Source organism: Anas acuta, chromosome 3 (assembly GCF_963932015.1).
Source record: "Anas acuta chromosome 3, bAnaAcu1.1, whole genome shotgun sequence".
Classification (NCBI taxonomy): domain Eukaryota; kingdom Metazoa; phylum Chordata; class Aves; order Anseriformes; family Anatidae; genus Anas; species Anas acuta.
The window spans coordinates 16,013,652-16,034,448 of NC_088981.1; the positions used below are offsets into that span (position 1 = coordinate 16,013,652).

At 37.7% G+C, this 20,797-nt stretch overlaps 1 protein-coding gene across 6 annotated transcripts in view; it reads left to right on the forward strand.

Moving 5' to 3' along the window:
* FSHR (follicle stimulating hormone receptor) overlaps nucleotides 1-20,797 on the forward strand; it is a 221,177-nt gene that overhangs the window by 183,953 nt on the left and 16,427 nt on the right. For all 6 annotated transcript variants that reach the window (XM_068675834.1, XM_068675832.1, XM_068675830.1 and 3 more), the window contains 4 exons: nucleotides 10,631-10,705; nucleotides 11,191-11,265; nucleotides 17,896-17,967; nucleotides 20,143-20,220. In XM_068675834.1, coding sequence (XP_068531935.1) covers nucleotides 10,631-10,705; nucleotides 11,191-11,265; nucleotides 17,896-17,967; nucleotides 20,143-20,220 — 300 coding nt within the window. The remainder of the gene's footprint in view (nucleotides 1-10,630; nucleotides 10,706-11,190; nucleotides 11,266-17,895; nucleotides 17,968-20,142; nucleotides 20,221-20,797) is intronic.

The following is a 20,797-nucleotide window of genomic DNA, read 5'->3' on the forward strand; positions in this document are numbered from 1 at the left end:
CCTTACCAGCAGCTAAAGAAAAAAGTGAGCAGAAATGCAGCCACTGTTAGCATGAAACTATCAGTAGGTCTCATAAATAAATCTCTTTTGTTAGTTGGGACTTGTGTGTTTATAGAGTTGTATTCATTTAACTGAAACTGAGATATAAAATTGATGACTATGAAGTGTATGCCACCTAAACAAAAGAAAAGGAGAGAGAGAGAGAGTAGAAGCTTATTGATTACGATCAACTAAATCTGAATAAAACAACACTAACAATGAAATGAAAGCATATAATTGGAGGTTTTGCATGGTCCTTCAGTTAAATAGGTGCCACTGTAGAAATAAGTCCTGAGCCTACCATTTTGAAGTACTCACTTCATTCTACCAGCAGTTTAACGCACAGGGATGCCACAGGTTAAAAGCCCGTGTACTTACCTGCTACTTAATCCATCCAAACCAAAGGCTACCAGCTGAGAATGGGAAACAAGGGATTCACCTGGGAAATCTTTTCCCTTTCATGTCTCTTAGCCAGAGCAATCTTGCAGAGGTATCTTCAAACTTGTAGAAATAATATAATGAAACCACATTGCCTTGACTGTCAAATTATTCTGTGTAGAAAAACAAAGTATTTGTTATTCTTGCTGTTTACTTTCTGTTTATTGTACATTCCTGCATGTAAGAAAAATACAATCCTCTCCAGAGATCCACTCTAAATCCTTAGGGCTTTGGGTAACTTCAAGATAGAGGATATTTCAGAGGGAGATCTGATGATGTTCCATAATATGCGTTATATTTGTTTCCTCATTTTCTTGTGAAAACAACCTGCTCTAGACTCAAAATACATGTTGGTGTTTGTTTTTTTTTTAGTATGACGAAAAAGCACTATAGTACTTACCTTATTGTTTTTAATTTGGTATTTAACATACACAAAACATTCATTTAAATCTGAAAGCTTAATTGTTCTCAGAGGATTGCTTTCAAGTGTCTTCACTTCTGTGTCTCTTTGTGTATTGAGCTGTGTGGTTTCTAGAGACAATACTTATTTTAAATTACAGAAAAATTATACAACTCTCTAAAATTTAGAATGTTAGTGTAAATACAGATCCAATATATTAAAATCAATGGATTTCCATGCCTTCTACAGTAAAGTGTGAAATCTTCTTCAGTCTCAACCAAAGAAATGATAGTAATCAGAAATCATGCACTTCATTTTCTTTTTTTTTAATTGTATTTCATCAACACAATTTTTCCAAATGGTATTTTTTGTGGTTTGGGATATCTTCTGCTTTCTCTTTTTTTTTTTTTTCCTCCCTTATCAGTAATTTTATTTTTTTTTTAATGCTTTACTGGAAACAAGAAAGGTTTTGCCAGGCTTGTGTGGTGTGAGTACACTGCAAGTCCCAGTTTGTTTACACTGTTACAGGAAGCCAGACAGAAAAATGTCATAAGTGTATGCAGTGCAGTACAGCAGGGGAAGAGATACAGCAACTTCCAAGGACAGCATCGTTTCTGTATTCAAACCACATTTCTCAATCAGCCTCCTCAGTTAAGCTGTGTGGCTAGAGAGGAGTATCCCACTCACTTTTCCCTTGATGAAGGAGGAAAAACTACTTCAGATAAGGTTTTCTGCATCATCTCTATCTTCAACTTCTTTCTGTCTCCAGTTAGCCATGACACAGGATTATGTGGAGAAGAGCTCCCAGGGAGACCAAAGTGGTCTTACCTAGGAGAAACAGATCACTTCCTAGCATCAGGAGTTGCCTTTTCAAAGGTTGCACCTTATTCCTCTGAAGACTTCTCTGGAGGAATTGGTACTGAAGACTTCTGAAAGGGCTGAGTCCAGCCTGAGGAGCTTCTTTTGAAAGCACTGTAGCTGCAGATGGTAACAGGAAGCCCTTGTTTGTCTAAACTTTCTCCAAATATGAGGTTACACAGCATAGTTGTGCCACAAACTCTCATAAACAAAGTTCATGAGCATCTTCCCTGTAAATGGAGTTAGACATGCAGAAAGGCTCCTGCTCACTAATAATAGCAAGTAAGCACCATCATGCGGCTATTATTTTTATTGCTTTTTTTTTTTAATATTCTGTGTATAAACACACAAATACATACAATACAATATATTAATATATTGGATTTTCAGACAAGTTATATGACTTAATTCCTTCCCCCCATGAAGACTTTCATACCTGTGTGCAGTTTTGCAGTGTTTGCAAGTGAAGAGGATTATTTATGCCAGGGAAATTCAGGTGGAACATGTGATTTTCCTGGGAGCAAAAGTTTCATAGTGGAGATCTGATCAGTTATTTGTCAAATAAGACTCTAGATTACTGAATCAGGCTCCTCTTTGCTGTCATTAGCTGCTTGGAAAAAAAAAAAAAAAAAGATTAGGGATTGTATGTAATTCCCATTTTTGTATAGTGTGACATCTGTATGTCTTCCAAGAGAGAACCTGCAGATTTGGGCTTACTGATGACTTTTGTCTGCTTTTGATAGAACAGTTGCCTCAGTCAGGTAAGTCATCCTCATTACATGTTTGTTTTGTAAAGCTTTTGACTAAGTAGCTTTTTTTCTGGTGTTCATGTTTTCCATGGTATTCTGTTGCAAAGAGGGGTTTGGATTTAACTTTGGAAGCATAGTAGATCCCTTTACCAAGTAGGTTATATCTGAGTGCACCAATCAAGCAAATATTTATTCAGTAGGGTCTTGGCTGAATCTGGAGCCAAAGCTCAAAAATAAGTTTGTGGGGTCAAGCCTTCATTAGACAGAAAATAGAAGAATAGTAAGCAGTTTTTATGGAAGGAATAAATGAACACAAAGACAAATCAAGACAGAAGGAAATCTCTGTGATAGAAAAATATATTTTGCAGGAATTGTGGAACTCTGACTAAGAGAGGCCTAAATCCCTTCAAGAAGACATTTGGAAGATGTAGTGGATGAAGCAGCTGCAAGATAATGTCTGTATTCATAATTATATTTAACATTAGCCAATCTATCTTTCTAATGATAGGTCAGGAGGATTTATTTTCATTGAAGTGGGTGTAACATACTGCATGATGCTCTGGCAAATATACAGGGTCTTCTCATAAGACCAAGAACATCTTTATTGCCATAACTGAGGAGTAAGAGAGTTTCTTTTTACAATTTTCCCCTCTTAGATATAAAGTTTATTTGTGCATTTGTGAGACACTTGTTATTCTGGATGTCTTCATTTCTGTAAGGCATTGGAGTTAGTAATGAACAGATCTCTGGGGGCATCTCCTTTGTGTGTCTGCTTGCTGAAAACATTTTAAAACTGGCTGTTAAAGTGTCCAGGAATATCTGCTTCAAGATGGTCTCTTTTGAAAGGCTTTGGGTCCTGTAAGCCAAAGTCCAAGACAATATTCCTATTGATACTTCCCTAAAATGAGTTTGAACTGTAGTTTGCTACAGGAAGAGTATTGGGGTCAGGCAAGTGTCAGTCTTCTCTGGAGCAAGGCTTCCAGTTTCTTCATTCAGCTGCTTTCCTGGTTGATTATCCCCAGCATAATTTTCTCATCTGCCCAGGTCATTCTCAATAAAACTATTCATCATTAGCTGACTACCAAAGCCAGGAAAGAAGCAATAAAAGATAAGTGGCAATAAACACTGCTAGCCCATTTCCATGGGAGTTATGAGGCAGGCATAATGCTTGTGTCAGCATCTCTGAATGAGGAGGACCCTTTCTCAGCTGAACAACCACCTTCTTTACCACCAGGGTCTCAAGATCCTCTGGGGCCCATCACATCTGAGAAAGAAGTACCACTGCTAGGGTGGGTGCTTATATTTTCAAGGAATCTTTCTGCCTTTCCTACAAGCTTTCACAGTCAATGTAAAACTCTAGTGGCTTCATCACCTTCCCCACAGCAGTTTGGTTGTTGGTCAGCCAGGATGCTGGGGCAACAGGTATATTTATCTCCCAAGTGGCTGGGCAGCACCAGGGTACAAACATCTTTCTCTGTGCCACCAGCTATGATCGGGAGGACAGAGTTTATGTTTCATCTCCTCCAGAGGAGGTCCAGGCAGGGCCTCTCTCTCTTTTTAAATGCTTCAGAAAGAGACTCCCAATATATACGGAGGATCTCGTATGAACATATGAAACCTAAATCTCAACACCTGCATGGGTATTGCTTATTAAGTACTTTTGCTTTATAGCTACTACTCAGCCATTTTCCCTGTAGTTTGCACCTTCCAAAACTGCACACATGGCCACAATAACTCCCAGTCCACTGCAAGCAGAGTCACATCAGCATTCCTCTATTAAGGGCAGCCTGGAACTGCTTACTCAAAAAAAAAGTGGAGATTTGGAGTTTAATTTTAGACCAAAAGAGCAGCCACAGGGTAGCAGCTCTCCATCCCAAATGTGAAGTAGAGAGATGGTGGTGCAAGGTCAGCATGTATACTGCTGGCTCCAAGCCCTGGAGCCTTCTTTCTGCTGAAGGCTGCCATTTCCTCCAAAGACCTGATCCTGGTTTGTTTGACTTGCAAGGCTTCATTCCTTTTCAGCTTTACTGGCAATAAACTAAAATTAGTATAATACATCCCCACAGCTCTAGAGTATGAGATATCTATCCCCCCCAAAACTATACTGATTATAAAATCAATTCTTATGATGATGTGGCTTCTGTGGCTGGACTTGGTCATTATCAGCTCCAATTCTGCAGACTAATCACACGTTTTTCAGACTAGAGAGACCAATTTAATACTGTTACATGGACAATTAATTTAATGCAACCAAACTCTCAAAAGACTTTCATCTGGATTGCTGGCATGATGCTAAAGTACTGATAGAATTAAAAACCCCTTTGCTTCAGTCAGCCATGTGGAAATTTACATTTTATTTTTCCCATGCCTGAACTGATTTACTTGAGAATATGGTGTGGTACCCTTTGGAGAAGGCAGGAAGGCACAGTTTTGGCGCCTCCTGATAATCTCCTTCAAAGACTTACGTATAGACTATTTTGTTCTAAGTGTGAAATCAGTATTAATACTCAGCTGGCTAAATGGGCATTGCACTTAGTCAGGTCAGTATGCCATGTGTGTGTATCTTCAGAAAAGTAAAGAGATGATGAGAAGAGTCAGTGTTTGAATTCATTTTTTGAAATGTCAATAACTACTAAGATATATTAGCCTGTAACTCCCTGGTGTTCAATAAATCATAGTAGGGAGACAAGTTTTTCATGTTCACAAGGACAGTGGCAGGATAAAGTGTCAAGTATCTATTTTTAAAAGGTTAAAATTCTCTAATACTTTTAAGAAAAATAACCTTTCTTTTGTAACCTGTCTAAATCAATGTAGTAGTATTTTGCTGTCACCATAGAGGGAAGTTTTCAAAAGGTGATTCCAGATTGGCCTGGTTTTGATCAGACCAAAACAAATAAGAGCTCCTCAGTCTTCCACACTGAGACTGACATACCAGTGCTGAGTGTCTAATTTTTCATTTCAGACACATCACAAGCTGTTCCCAGGGGTGCTCACCCAATGAATCCTGGGTGGGATTTTCCGTGTGACACCAGCTACTGCTAATTCCTTCTTAAACTTGGCTTAAATTTTTGAATCACTAAAATCTATGAGTAAAACCAACCTGAAAAATTGCCTGATATAACTGCAGAAGTACTCTAAAGAATATGTATATCTAAAGGAAGGAAAAATAAAATATAAAATAAAATAAAATAAAATAAAATAAAATAAAATAAAATAAAATAAAATAAAATGTTGGCTTTTTTACCACCACCACCTTTTCTGTTAAATCAATGCAAAGCTATTGTTTTTTTGTAATACAGAGTGCCAAGGGAGGTCACTTGCACCGGGGAAGTGGTACCTGGTACCTGTAGCATCAATGGTTTCCACATCATGATCTATGTTAAACATCTATCTCTCTCTAGAATCCCAGAGTCATAGAGTCATAGAAAAACTCAAGTTGGAAGGACCCTCAAAAGATCATCAGGTCCAACCTTCCATAAGAAAAGGGAGCTCGTCTTAGAAGAGATTACTTAGCACCCCATCCAATTGCATCTTGAAAACCTCCACCACATTCCTGGAGAGGTTGTTCCAGTGATGGATTGTTCTCGCTGTAAAAATTTCTTTCTTCTATCAAGATGAAAGAAAGAATTGCTTCTCCTGGTGCAATTTGTATCCATTGCCCCTTGACTTATCCATGTGGCTTCTTGTGAAGAGAGACCATCCACCCACTCTGTAGCCACCAGTTAAGTACTGCAATACCGTGACGAGGTCCGTCCTGAGCCTCCTTTTCTCCAAGGTGAAAAGACCTAACTACTTTAGTCCTTCCATCCTCATAGGACAGGTTCTCCAGCCTTTAGATCATCTTTGTGGCCCTCATTTGGACTCTCTCCAGTCTGTCTGCATCTTTTTTGATTTGTGGGGACCAGAACTGGACACAGTAATCCAGGTGTGGCCTGGCAAGCACTGAGTAGAGAGGGATGATTGCATTTCTGTCTCTGCCAGCACTGTCCCTGTGGATACATGCCAGGATCTGATTTACCTTCATTTCTGTAGTGGCACACCCTGTATATGGAAACACACACACGTATGTTTTTAAATAACACTTTTTCTATTGGGGAAGAAATTGCCCTATCCCTGTCTATGTGCCCCACACTGATCCTGAAAGACATTTTTCTCATAATAGACAAATAAATACCCGGTCTTTTATTCTTACATTAATTTAAAATGTGAGATCACTTGGCAGTGAGACCATTAGTTTGTGAATTTAATGTAGTCTTGCTTTCGCTGTAAGACTTTGATTGGTTTAAGAGACTTCTTTAGAGGACTGCAAAGAAACTGGCATGAACTATAAATTCCTTGCTAATAGAATTGTTTAAAAGGCCATTTCAATGTATCTCGATTTTTATAGATGGTGCTTGGCATGCAGCTAGCTTGAAGGAGAGTATTTCCTATGCCTCATGCTGGGCTCTGTCGCAGATGTCATCGAAGCTGCAGTACCAGCCCTGCCTGAGGGCAGTTTTGCAGGCAGGTCATCTTCCTCTTCATTTTCCTGCTCTCTCCTTCCTCTGACTATTGCACATTGAAACACTGCACTACAATCAGTTCCTTCTGAACAGATAATAATGATTACTCTTTGCTGTGTTAGCAGCAAACTAAATGATTTTTCTTTGTGTGCTATTGTCACACCTTAAAGTCATCTGTTCTCTTTAAATAAAAAATAAAAAAATAATTATCCTTCATAAAACACTTTTACTGAATTCTCTTCCCTCTTTTAGGTTGTGCTTGGGTAAACAATTTATGTTTTTAAGGATCGCTGTTTATTTCAGTAAAGCTGTGCGTGCAGTGGAAACTGAGTTTAGGCAGATGCTTAACCATTTTGCAATATTGGGGTCTTAGTGGGCAATTTGGGATTTTGGGGGTGGTTGGTTTTTCTCTTTAAGAAATTGCCCCTGATTGTTTCACATACCATATATTCAAAGGCTTGCATGCATCAGGAATTATGCTCAAATTACTGACTGGATTTTCTGTGATAGATAGCACTGGTGCTAATATTATCATTCATTACAGGCAAACAATGTAATAACAGTCCCATCTTTTGTCATGATGACATATAATAAGATCTGCATTATGAGCAATCATCTACTGATGTGTATTTATACCGTAAAACAAATCTCAGGCACAAATACTAGCCAGCAATCTGCTTTTTCTGTTTGTAGCTACTGCTGCAGGTGTTATTTGCTCTCCTCTAGAGAGGATCTGAGTCTGTTGAGTTAGTTGTTTGGTTTGAGCAGCACTGACTTATACTTCCAGTGCCAAAGATACCACTATTGTCCAAGACAGTGTTCTTCAGGATTTTGATGATCAGGGTGTGCATTTGGCACTATTAATGATTGAATAAATTGTTCACAGAAATTGTGCAAACAAAACCCAGACCGGTGCTCATTGTTCACAGCATGTGACTGCTCTCTTAAACTGAATTCTTTCTTTACTTCTCCTTCTTACCTGAATGACAGCCTGTAACAGGTACATGGAGACCCCCAAGGCCAAGAATAGTAATGTCTTCCATTAGGGAGGAAAAAAAAAAAAAAAAAAAAAAGGAAAAAAAAAAACTTCCTTGCTGGGAAAAAGCTCAGAAGACTGATTCCTACCTGAAGAATTTACTTGTCTTTATGAATGTGAAGGGGGGAGGACATTCATCTGGAAACCAACTCACTCCCCAAATATCTGATCCTCCCTCACACAAGTATTATTTAATTCTTTTATAAACTTAATCTTTTAAAATCAGTTTATAGATTCCTATTCTTACTCCTCTTTCATTCCTTTCTTAAATCTGTATTCTCTTAACCTTCCAAAATGTCATGACCTGTTCATGCACTACTTTAATCAGGCCTGTATCTCTCATTTTTCAAACCAAAACAAAGCACATAATTTATCCCAGTCCTAGAAAGCCAAAACACTCTCTTGATGCAGAAATAGTCTTTTGTAAGAATTAGATTAAAATGTTTATATTGTCCAGGTTGGTTCACGGTTAGATAATAGACTGAATCATAAAAAAATTTTATTCTTGACAGCCTTGAGGAAGAGATCACTACCACATTGTGGTTTCTTAATAAACCTTTTTGTCTGTATAAGGCCAACAAATCTGTAGCACTTTGCCCTGAGCTATTTTGCGGTGTGAAATCTCTTCTGGCTAAACAGATTTATTTTGGTGTTAAAAGTTTTGCTTTTTCTATGTTGGGTTGTTTGGTTGTATGTTTTTTTTCAGAAAACTGCTTTTTAGACTGTGGGAAATGCCACAAAAACATCCTTGGTGGAGACTTGTGTGTTCATTCACTATGGTACAGCACAGCAGGGGCAGCACCAGCTCCCTCCACAATGAATGGAAACCCTGGGAACTGGGACTCATCTCCTATCTCTCCCATGGACTTGCTGCATGAAGCCCTGAAAAAGTCGCTTCTCATTTCGTACCTGTTTTCACCACTTCCCTTTGTCTGTTTGGGTGGGAAGCTTTCAAGTGCAGCATCCCTTGTGATGTCTGGGTACCTCACATAGCATGAAGGAAACCAGCCGAAGCATTTTGTTGGTGATGAAACCTAAATGATAAAGAGGGGCATGTTCACACGTGAGCTGGTGCTTCAGCACTGTTAAACTCTTTCCCATCAAGGTGTGACCACAAATCGCTCCCCTACCAGTAGCCTATTGGTCAGTCCTCATCTACTTTTATTTGCTTATTCTCTAGTTACCAGAGCAGAGAGCTGGATTTCTTCTCTCAAAGCCTTGAGTATACAGAGTTATTAAACTAAAATTTACCAAACCACTGAAGTGTTTTTTAAAGCAGAAAAGGTCAGATGAACAATTTATCTTCTTTTGCAAGGCTTTTGTTGTCTTAAATGGGTGGGTAATTTGTCAGGTATACTCCAGTTGTTACTTAAAGGTAGTGGAATAATTTTTATATTACTTGTGATAATATTGGCATTTTTTTGACTGTTGACTGTGCATTGAATCGATTGTAACACAATCCATTATTGTACCTCAGACCTATTTGAATCTATTTGCAGCTATCACAATTTCAAAAGAACAAGTTACCCAGGAGCAAGTGATAGCCACTTTACAATCTGACTATTTATTCAAGGTTTAATTCCAAAAATGTGCAAAGTTATATTACCAGAAAAATCCAATAGACCATCACACTATCACCGAGTTATATCTGCATTACTATATTTACTATTTACTGATCCCAGCCTGGGAAATAGCATTTTTGCAACATTTACAAAAGTGGTCATGTTGAATCTTTTGGCATAGTCATCTTCACCCCAACTTTCCCGGTCATTGTCAGCATAAGGGAAGGAATCAGTATGGGTTGCACTGCAATAATTCCCCCCTTAGTTACCAGCAGAATTCTTGAACTCTGAATTATATTAAAGCCTGAGCTATCTCTTTGTCATCCCATAGATTAAGAAAGCAATGATATATGTCCTCTGGACTAGCAAGAGAAGTATTCTGGTGTGTTGATAACAGAAAACTAGCCATTTTTATTCTGCAGTTCTGTGGCTGCAAGTGGGCATTAATCATATATAGAAAAGATTAAATAGGGTTTTCTCCAGGGTATGGAAGAGTTCTTAACATCTGTGGTCTCCAGCTCCTGTCAATAAGGATGTGTCTGTTGGTGACTTCATTTTAATCTCTGAAGTTTACATCAGGTCAATATAGCAGCATGTCTTACTTGCTGAGGCTGTGTCATATTTCCTGGGAACTTCATAGCTGTTTTCTCCATTTCAATCACCTTTCATGCCCTATTTTCTGCACTGGGTTAAAAGCTTTCATTAAGTCTCCATTGGTAATTAGTGATGTCAGAGATCCAGTAGCCAGTGGTGGTGCCTTTCAATACACACAGGTTGTGGTTACAGAAGGAGGTGCAAGACTGCTGTTTTAGAAACAGGCTTCAGCCTCAGAAAATGTATTGTTCTGGACTGTCATTGTTTGCCTTTGGTGGCAGCTCATAGGCATTTCTGAGATCTGTTTTGTTATCTGATGTCACCTGATTTTTAAAACTGATCTGTAATCTAGGAAGAAGTTCCATGTGAGTTTTTCTCTTGTCCATTATCTGCTTTCACCCTTTGGCTGAAAGCATTGCTTGAAATATCTTGACTTTTTAATTATTTTTCAGAGAGATCTCACAGAATGATGCCTTGGAGGTCATAGAAGCAAATGTGTTTTCCAACCTTCCCAAACTACATGAAATGTAAGTAATGAGCAATCTAAATTCAAAGAATACAATTATAAAGATGCATTATAGGCAAGTATCAAGGTTTTGCAATTTAGTTCAGGTAAACTCTGAAGAATCCATAGTAATACAAGAACATTGGAAATCTCCCTCTGTCTTTCCCATGTTCTTATCTAACACTCATTCTTTCCCTGGTCAGTCTGAAACCTATCCTCAAACCACTGCTGATATCAGAAAGCAGTGGGGTCTGCCAGTCTGTGGTAGGCTGCTATTTGGAAGCAGATCTGCTCTCAAAAAAATATATATAGATATAGATATAGATATATAGATATAGATATATAGATATAGATATAGATAGAAAGATATAAAATAATAATCTGTCACAGTACTGTACAGTACTACTACATCCTGGGGCAACCACACATATTTTAGGATGCAAGCACAGACAGTTTAAGATCAATATATTGATGTATTTCTTCTGATGTTTCACTTTCTCTTTGCAGAAGAATTGAGAAGGCCAACAACCTCGTGTACATTGATCAAGATGCCTTCCAGCACCTTCCAAGCCTTAGATATTTGTAAGATTTTTTTGCTTTTTGAAAGTACTATAATCATTTTAAATGATACAGATGTCTTTCCATCTAACCTGTGCTAAGCAATTTGATGATGACAAGGTAATGCCCTGTCTTCACTTCCCCACCCCACACACTAAGTTGTGTATTGTCAATCCACATTTTCATACACAAGCCTGTACGTGGTCCTCAGAAAAGCTGAAGGTAATATTGTCTATGAAGAATCTATGGAGATTCTCCAATGATCTCCACACACTAAATATTTGAGCTTTTCTAAGTAACATTTGTAAACTGAGTGATGAGAGAAGGGTGTGGGAATTTTTTTCATGGCAATGAAAACAGGTCTAGGTGGAAATTCCTCCTGCAAACTTTAGGACAAAAAACCTCTCATCTCTCTTTGCTATGGCTCTGTCTTCTGTTAAACTTCATACACATGGTCTTAAGCATTCAAATTCTCTTTTCTTCAGCAATGACAGTGCTATAGCAATGATTTTCACTAACACTGGATGCGAGATGATTGAAACCTTAGAATGCAAATGTACTCGTGTATGCAATAACTTTATTTTATTAGTCAGCTTCATCAAGAATGCAGTTTGCACAACTGTGGTTGCCACATCTGTTCTCATGGGGTTGCCATCACAATTCAGTGATAATTTAAGCCATCCTTAAAATAAACTACTACCCAAAATATTTTCACAGCTTTTAGCATGTGACCTTAACATGAATAATGACATCTCCTCTGCTATGTATTAAAACCCAAATGAAGTCCAATTAACTCCATTTAGCAGTAATTGTTTTTAATGGCTATAGCTTAAATAGACTCCTACAGTGCTCTTTGCTGAACAGCATATATACCAAACAGGATATTATCTGGACTTTGATATGTCTATCCTGCTGAGCACATGTACCCAACGTTATTTTCCTTGCTCATATAAGAAGCTTTGCTGATCACAATATCTACTTTTGAGTAAATAAGTGCTTAATTGTCTGGTTAGCTGCTTCTTAAAGATGGGATAAAATCAGGTCAGTGGTCCAATAAGCATGAGTGTTTCGAGTCTCTGAAAATCACTGGTGTCTGGCAGATTCTGGGCTCAGAAATGGCAAGAGACATTGGCTTGAATTTGAACTTCAAGATTCAAGATTTAAGATTTGGACTTTAAGAGATAAGGTTTATTTAGCGCTATACAATGTATCTCATTTCTTACTGACTCCATTCCTTGTATCGCATTAATTAAGTAGTTTATTGGCATTATTGATGTTTTCCACTGGTCCCTCCTTTCTCTGTTTTTCATAGAAAGCTTTTCCAGAAACACAGTGATTTGGTGACTAGAAAATTTCTTCAGATTTAATCCATGGCCATTTAATTCAAGTTCATTTTCATTCCAAAACTTTTCTCTAATTTAAATAGAAAAAATCCATCTTTGGTGTTTAATACACTAATGGATTCATATTGCTTCCACTATATGTTTTTATTTTATTTTATTTTAGGAGGCAAAAAAAGACTCTTGCAAGACTGTGAATAATACAAAAGGTGCAGACATCATTACTCCTAAAGTCTGAACTACTGAATGTGTCTTTCATATTAATGACAAGGTTTGAGGTAGCTGCACCTTTGGCTTTGGTGAAGTGACATCAGTTAACATCACAGGAATATGGTTAAAACACTTTAATCGAGATAGCTTTTCAGCAGTTTCTGAGCTATGTTCCCCACTTAAAAAGGGCAGATGTGTCTGAATTAGTAGAGCAGATACCTGCTGGTAAATTGGCTTACCTTCATATGCCCTGGTCCCCCAGGGGCATCTCCAGCTGGGGTCCACACCAGTTTCCCAAATAGACCACAGTGAGGCAGCAGAGCTGGAGAGGAAGTCATGTACTTGGAGAGATCCTTGGCCCAATCTTCTGCTGTAGACCTTGCTGTAAGACCTCTGTAATCCTTCCTGGTCTGTCCCACAAAGCAGAATAGCTGACACAGGCACCCCTGAATCTTAGGATAAAGAACTTTAGTGAGACCCACCTGCAATCAGCACAGAAAAGCAGGGTGCTCTTGTATGTGCACATTGCTTTGAGCTTGTTGTGATTCTTCCTTAAGTTTCCAGCCTCAGTGGCAGCCTGGCAGTGTATGAGACATGTAGTCTGTCTGATTCTTTATGACAGTGCCATGGTTATAACAGAACTGTTAAAATGCAGTTCAGAAAATCCTGCAGGAAAAGAAAAAAAAAAAAAAAAAAATATATATATATATATATATATATATATATATAATGTATGTATGTATTTACTAGACATTTTCAGAAGGAAAATTTAAAAAAAAATATAAAAAAGATTTGAGAAAAATTAATCAGTGTTAATGCATGAGGTGGAGGCTAGGCACCATTGCCCATCAGTTTAATGACCTTTGCAACTGTTGCTTCCAAGACTTTATCTGTGCTTCTTCGAAAATAGTCATATAGCCACTAGATCTTATTTATTGGCAGGCAAGAAGCTCTGGCTAACATTGTCAGCCCTCTCATCAGCTTTATGGGCTCGTTATAGCCACTGGCAGTTGAACATGAATATGCTTTTATCTGTGTCAACTTGAGTACAAATACATTTTCCACTCACCCTACTCCCTTTGTCTCCTGCATCATCATTACTAGTATGGCCAAAATACTACGGCAAGAAAAATACTTCTAAAATCCAATGCTGAAATTTCCTAAGCCTTCTAGAAAAATGCAACCTAAACTTTCCTGCCAGTCTTTTAGAAGAGGATGTGAAGAGGATTGTTAATTGGTCTTCTTGGATATGTGCCAAAGAGACAGACTGCTTCGAAATGGTAACTTGTTGACCTTTTCATGGGTACAAGATTATTTGTCTGGCTCTCATTAGGGAGAGCTGTGGCATTGTCTGTTTAATAATGCAGTGATGGCTTTTCAAACCTATTTTATTTCCAAAATTAGTTCTATGTCCTTTGGTTGTTTTTACAGTGCATGCATTGATGTCCTGTATTAAGCAATCTCAAAATAGAAAGGTTTAAATGTGACACTTTTTTTCAGATCAATTTTAAGGGCATACAGCTAGATTGTTGGTGGGAAGGGAAAGGTAGGCCATGAAAATGTTTTTTATCTCTAAAATATTTTTCATTATGGAGAGAACAGCCCAGCCCCAAAGACTCGCAGATGCTTGTACATGCCTGTCCTTATCCCATGGAGAGCCTGACACATGTATGCCTGGCATGCTTCTTAAATCCAGTCTGTATTTATTGCAGATGCAGGTGCAGCTAGTCATGCTTAATAGAGATATCCAAGTTGTCTGCAATTGTCCACAAATTGATGACCCTTTTCATAGAATGGGATTTTCAATCAGAAGTGATGATCCATTCATCCTTTTGCATGGGAGCCTCATGTTTAAAGACCTTGCCCAGCAGTGAGTTCCATGGATTATAGACTCAGCATAGCCTGCAAGGCCAGTTCACATGAGTCAGAGGACTTTCTTGCTGGAGTACAGTACAAAGTCACTAGTGTGATTAAGGGGCACATAAATAATACTTCCTGAGTGACGCTCTATTTAACTCAGCCTACCTTGCATTTGCAATTTCCAACTTCCTCAATAAATTGATGGAGTAAACTATGGTCCATGTTTTGTCAGAATAACTCCTACCAACTTGGTATTAAAAAGGTCTGGAAATTTGCTATATCTGGAAATAAGCAGCCAGAATCTTCCAGGAATTAGTTACTGAAAAATTTTTATTCTCTGGTGCTCTTGGTGCAATGTTTTCTTACATGCTGACTCCAGTAAGCCTTTTCAGAAAGATAATTAAAGCTTTGGAAAGCAGCCATCAGCCATTTGAAAAACAGGTTCTTACTGAGCTGTTTATATATGGCAAGGGGGAACTTAGTTAAAGCACAGATTAAAGAGGACACTTGTTTAAAGCAAGGCTACTAAGGATGTATACATTATATGGTAAACATATTGACAAAACTGTCCTTCAAGAAAGATATTCAGAAAATTGGATTATCTACATTCTAACAAGATTATCCACTTAAAGGCCTCTGGAGATTTGTTGGCTGAATAAAAAGAGAAGAGAGATCTAGGCCGCACTCTAGCTAAGTATTTTTTCAGTTCTTTTTCTGCAATTAATTAAAAGAACATCCTCTCCTATTCCTAATCACTGTTCTGTGCCTCTGTGCAATCAGTACCTCATACCCTTAGATTTACTTCAATATGTAACAATTTGTTGAAGATGCTTTTCTCTTCATCTCATGCTGCTCACTCATGTGATGTCAAATCACCAGTGTAAACTGAACCCTGAGCAATTTTGGATTACTTGAAAGATCAGTAGTATTGCGTCACGCAAGGCCTTGAATGTGTTTATTTACATATATAAGGCAAAACCCCTCCTAACCAGTATTGCATTTTGAGTTTGGATTAAGTTGCCACAGGGAGTAGTGCTTGAACAGCATATAGTAGAGTACCATCATCCTTCATTACCAGAACAAGAGGACCGAGCTTTCCTTAGGAAAGTAAAGTAGAAAGGAAAGCTTTTCATGTCTTCTTGGTTCTGCAATAACCACGCAATATTTGGAAGCAGTTTGCTTCTTCATTTACCTATTAAAGCAAATGCGTGCTGTAATTTGTATTTAACAAGTGGCTCTTAAAATTAATTGCATGAATTTTTAGCGTATGACTCATTTAAAAGTAAAGGCACCTTTCAAATAAAATCCTCTACTTCTCCAATGATTTAGAGAGTGTACTTTAGAATACTATAAGGGGGGATTTGAAGGTTCTTCTTCTATTGCTTCTAATTTTTATTTTTTTTGCTAATTCCTTTCACAAAGTATAAGTGCAGAAGTACTTTAAATAATAACAGGCTTATGAAATCCACCTGTTTCATTAATCCTGCTTTCTATTTAACTACATGCAATAGTTTTTCAAAGACATTTTTGTAGAGCTTTCTTGGTCACACATGACAGCTGTGATTTTTAAGCTAACGTAATGTCAGACCACTCTGACTCCTGGGATGAAACAGTCAATGACATTTCATCAACATTTCCAAATTGGCTTCATGAATATTCACTACACTTCTTTAATTTTTTCCTACATATAATGCAATGCTTTTTGTTATGAGGAAGATAACCAGTTGGCTTTTCAATATGAACCTCTGAGAATATCCAAATACCGCCTCAGAGAGCTCAGATGAGTATTCCTACAAGTGAATGACTATTTATGGACCTTTTTGGTCCTTGTGGATTTGGTTGTCACAGTTGGCTGTTTGGTTTCAGTTCAGTTCATAAAACTTGAAAGTCTGCAACTGTTCTGAAATGGTCTAGGTTCATAATAAACATCAAATGAATGCCTTTACTTTTTTCCAGTCTCAAGCAGTGCTTTTCATCACCATCTAACACCATTCAGGAATGAATCTGCCCCAAAAAAATCGCATCCAGTAATGGAAGAATATTGTTCTATTTAAGTGCCAAGATAAAAAATACCTTCCATATACTACATATACTTCCATTATACTACACCTTAAAGAACCAATATGTTCAGTAAGATATTCTCTACATCTCACACAGTAAAAATACAAAGAGATAATTACCCTTTCAAGAATCCGTATTTTCTTTCTTTGGTACCATAAGCATGGTAATGAGACATTTTGGTGGCTGAGACAAACTCCAGCTCCTCTTTCCTACTGCACTTCCCCAGCCAGGCACTCCACCCTCCTTCCAGCCATCAAACAGCCAACAACCTTCTCTTTCTGCATGGCAATATCGTTTGTTGCTCCTGTCCTACCCTTACTACTGTTCTGGACAACAAAAATTGCTTAACTGGACATGGTGCAGCTCTGTCAATAGCTGTGCCCCCTTTTCCTCCCTGGCTGTGGGCACAGGATTGTCCTTCAAAGTCAGCATTTCTGGGACAGTGTTTCACAGATGTGAACAGCAAAACAGAAGCCAGCAGTGCCCAGTATGGTGGGAGGCTGAAGGTGGTTAAATGCCGAGAATCAAGACCATTTCCCATCAAGTAAACTGCTGAAATGTTCCCATGTATTCGGTTTCTTGCTATCAACGGTGCTTGGGAACAGTGTCCTAACTTTCTCTCACTTTCATGAAATAATAATATTTCCAATTGAATTAATGTATCATCATTTAGATGAGAAGATTAAAATTGTGGTAAGTGAATTTGTATTTTTTTTATTTGAAGAGTTATTATGAAAATTGTTGGACGTGGTGCTTAGTGACATGGTTTATTGGATGACATTGGTGGTAGTGGTATGGTTGGGCCAGATGGTCTTGAAGGTCTTTTTCAACCTTAATGATTCTATGATTCTCTGAAAATAATTATCCTGTGTCAGTGTGGTTGATTTCTTAGAATATGGTGTGGGAATTAACACTGAAGATATCCTGAGATCATCAGGAGAAAATGTAATTATCCCGGATATGTTTTCTCCCTTGACTGCAGTGGGGGAGAACTCAACTTGCACTTTTGACAAAAACCTTTTTACATTAGAATATCAAGATTCTTGTGGGTAGATGCTGGGTATGTGGTGAAAGCCTACTTCTTGTGGCTTACATTTTAAGTACAATCTACTTTCTTCTTTTTTAGTTATTGCTTCATTCTTGGGACAGAAATAATAATTGTAATTTCTCCTCTCTTCTTTAGGTTAATATCAAATACTGGCCTTAGATTTTTACCTGTTGTCCAGAAGGTGCACTCCTTCCAGAAAGTTTTACTGTAAGTTGTAATGCTTTTAAAAGCTCCTTTTGAACATTTTGCTGTTCTAACAAAATCTTTCAAGATGTGATTGCCCTTATGCTTGCCTATTAGCTTCATGATAGCATTTCGGATTGCAATTTTGTAGGCATTGATGTTAATGTCACCTAAAAGGTCTCAGTATTCTCTAGTTCTCCTTTCTATCAAGCATTGTAGCTTGCAGTCTACTGACTACTCTTCCATTAACTACATTATAAATGCACAGCCAGATGTCTCAGGGGACTAGTAGTCCCCTGAGTTCTGTTTTAGTGGTTGAAATTCAAGCCAGGCTGTTGGAAGTGGAAATTTGTTGCCATCTGGTGACAATTCTCTAGCCTGCATAGAAGGAGTTGCTGATCTTGGTGCCATTTTCAGTAGACAGATGGCCACAACAAAGAAAACAAAAAACAAGGGAAAATAACTCTACTGTGCTCATTTTTTTCACTGGTAATAAAACTGTCCAGGAAATAAATTATATTTTTCTAAGAAAATTTCCAGTGCCAACAGGGGGATAAAAATGTAAAATTTTGTGTGAAAGCAGGCTTTTTTTTTTTGTAAAAGCACTTTTCTGGAAAAAAATGTATATATCAAAATTCGAGGGTTTTGATGGAAAAATATCTTGACAGAAATTTTCCTATCAGTTCTGGGTATAACTGAATGCAGAAAACCTGAGAAACAGGCAAATATTTATTCTCTTCTTTTGAACAAGATATATTACTGGTGCATAGGACAAGTTTTGAATCTTCAAGTCCCTGATTAGAAGATTAAAATCTGCAGAAACATGAATCATGCAATTGTCTTAGTAAGAGCCATCAATATAAATAAAAATGCATAGAAAGCATACAGGGAGACACTTGAATATTGTATACCCATATAATATACAAAATACATTTCTGTAATACACTTGTAATTTTGAGAACTGCCCTTCAGGGCTCCTTGAAACCATCAAGCAAATACAATAGGTGTGGAGCTACAGAAACTTCCTCCCGCATTCCTTTATCATCAGTCTTAACTAGACTTGAATTACCATGTTCTGCTGAGAAAGAGATATTTTCTTCAGGTGAAATTCCTTACTTTCTGTAAGAATAACTAGGCCTTGACATTGCTTAAGACCTGAAATAGACCTTAGTTCAAACCCCACTGAGGTCAATAAGAAAATTTTTGCTGGCTTCAGTTGCGCCAATATTTAAATCTCAAAGATAGATCTTGACGGGTTATTGAGGTTTATAAGGGCCTCATTGTTTCCCCACAGCAGTAGGAAACTTTTGCTTCTATGGCTGCTGCACTCCCTCCCTATTCCTACCTCTGCTGATCTCAATGTGCAGAAGTGTGGAAGTGTCAGCTAATGCAGTGTTGTGAATGGTAACACAGTTGTGGTTTAATAACTGTCAGTGCGAGATAATTTTGGAATGGCTTTTAACTTCAAGCTTTGCAGATAATTCATTTTGTTCCATGCTTTCCAACAGAAACAGCATGAAAACAACCATATCCCCAGTCTAAATTATGAGTAATACTGTTTAACTTCTTTGAGGTCTATTTTGAGCAAGCAACAGAATGTATATCTGCCGTTCTTTTTGTGCATCAGTCAAAACTGCTGAAAGACTGAAATGCATACTTGTCACTTCAACAAACTGAACTGACAGGGGTCCCATGTCTGAAGTTCTTAAGCACATACAAAAGCTTATAATCAAACACATTGACATTAGGAGGGAAACTATTCATGGAACTATATTCATTTAGGTACCCTGCTGAATCAGGCCAAAAAGGCTAATGGATTTTCCATCTTCTGTTTGGGAGGCTCAGAGAAGTGGTGGCCTCCCAACCACTCAACTTGCATTTTCTGAATAGTGTATTTTCTGGAGGAACTATTCCATCCACATTAGGGTTATGAGACCAAGGTTCTATGCATTCTAATGGCTTAAACCATTCTGGGAGGCAGGTATGGGGATGTGGAGAACAAGAATATAGAAATGCTTTGCCTTTACCTTTTTCTGTCAGAAAGGTTTGCTCTCTTAAAAACTCAAGTCATCAGCCTTTGCATAAAACAGTTCCTCAGATTGAATATAAGAAAAAATACCATGTTTGAAATATCTTTGCATATTGAGAGGCTTGCAGACGTGCAAAAAGGTGTAGTTTATATTGTATTTTATTTTTCAGAGATATTCAAGACAATATCAATATACGTACAATTGAAAGAAATTCATTCATGGGCCTGAGTTCTGAAAGTGTGATTCTGTGAGTAAGACATAACAAACCCATTCTTCTTCTTTCTAGCTTGTTCCTTCTTCAGAAATGGGTTGAGAGGATGGTCTCTTTTCTATCAGCTTCCAAATTCAATTACAGGTTTTAGACTTCTCCTCTACCTCCAAAATCTCTGTATTCTGCTTTACTGTCATGAAAAATGAATGCTTTTGTGGTTTTTGTTGTATTCTAATTCTGGCCCTAATTTTAGAACCACAGCGTAGAATGAATTTCGTAATTACTGGTGCCAAGGTTAAATGTATTCCACCTACAACAACAACTCATGTGGTACAAATTGTGTTCAAAAGGATGGTGTGACTCATAAATATTTACAGTCAGACACATCATTCAAAGAAGTTTGTTACTCAGGCAAAATATATGTAGATGTTTTGGAAATATGGTATATTTGTATACAGAGTTAATGCATTGATACAGGCCAGTTCACTATGCAGTTTCATGCTGTGTGGTTAGATGTCTTTTTGTTTGATTTGAACGGTCATGTTTTTTAATAAACTACTTAGCTTCTTTGATCCTTTCTGTTAGTATATCAAAATGCATTGTGTGCTTAATA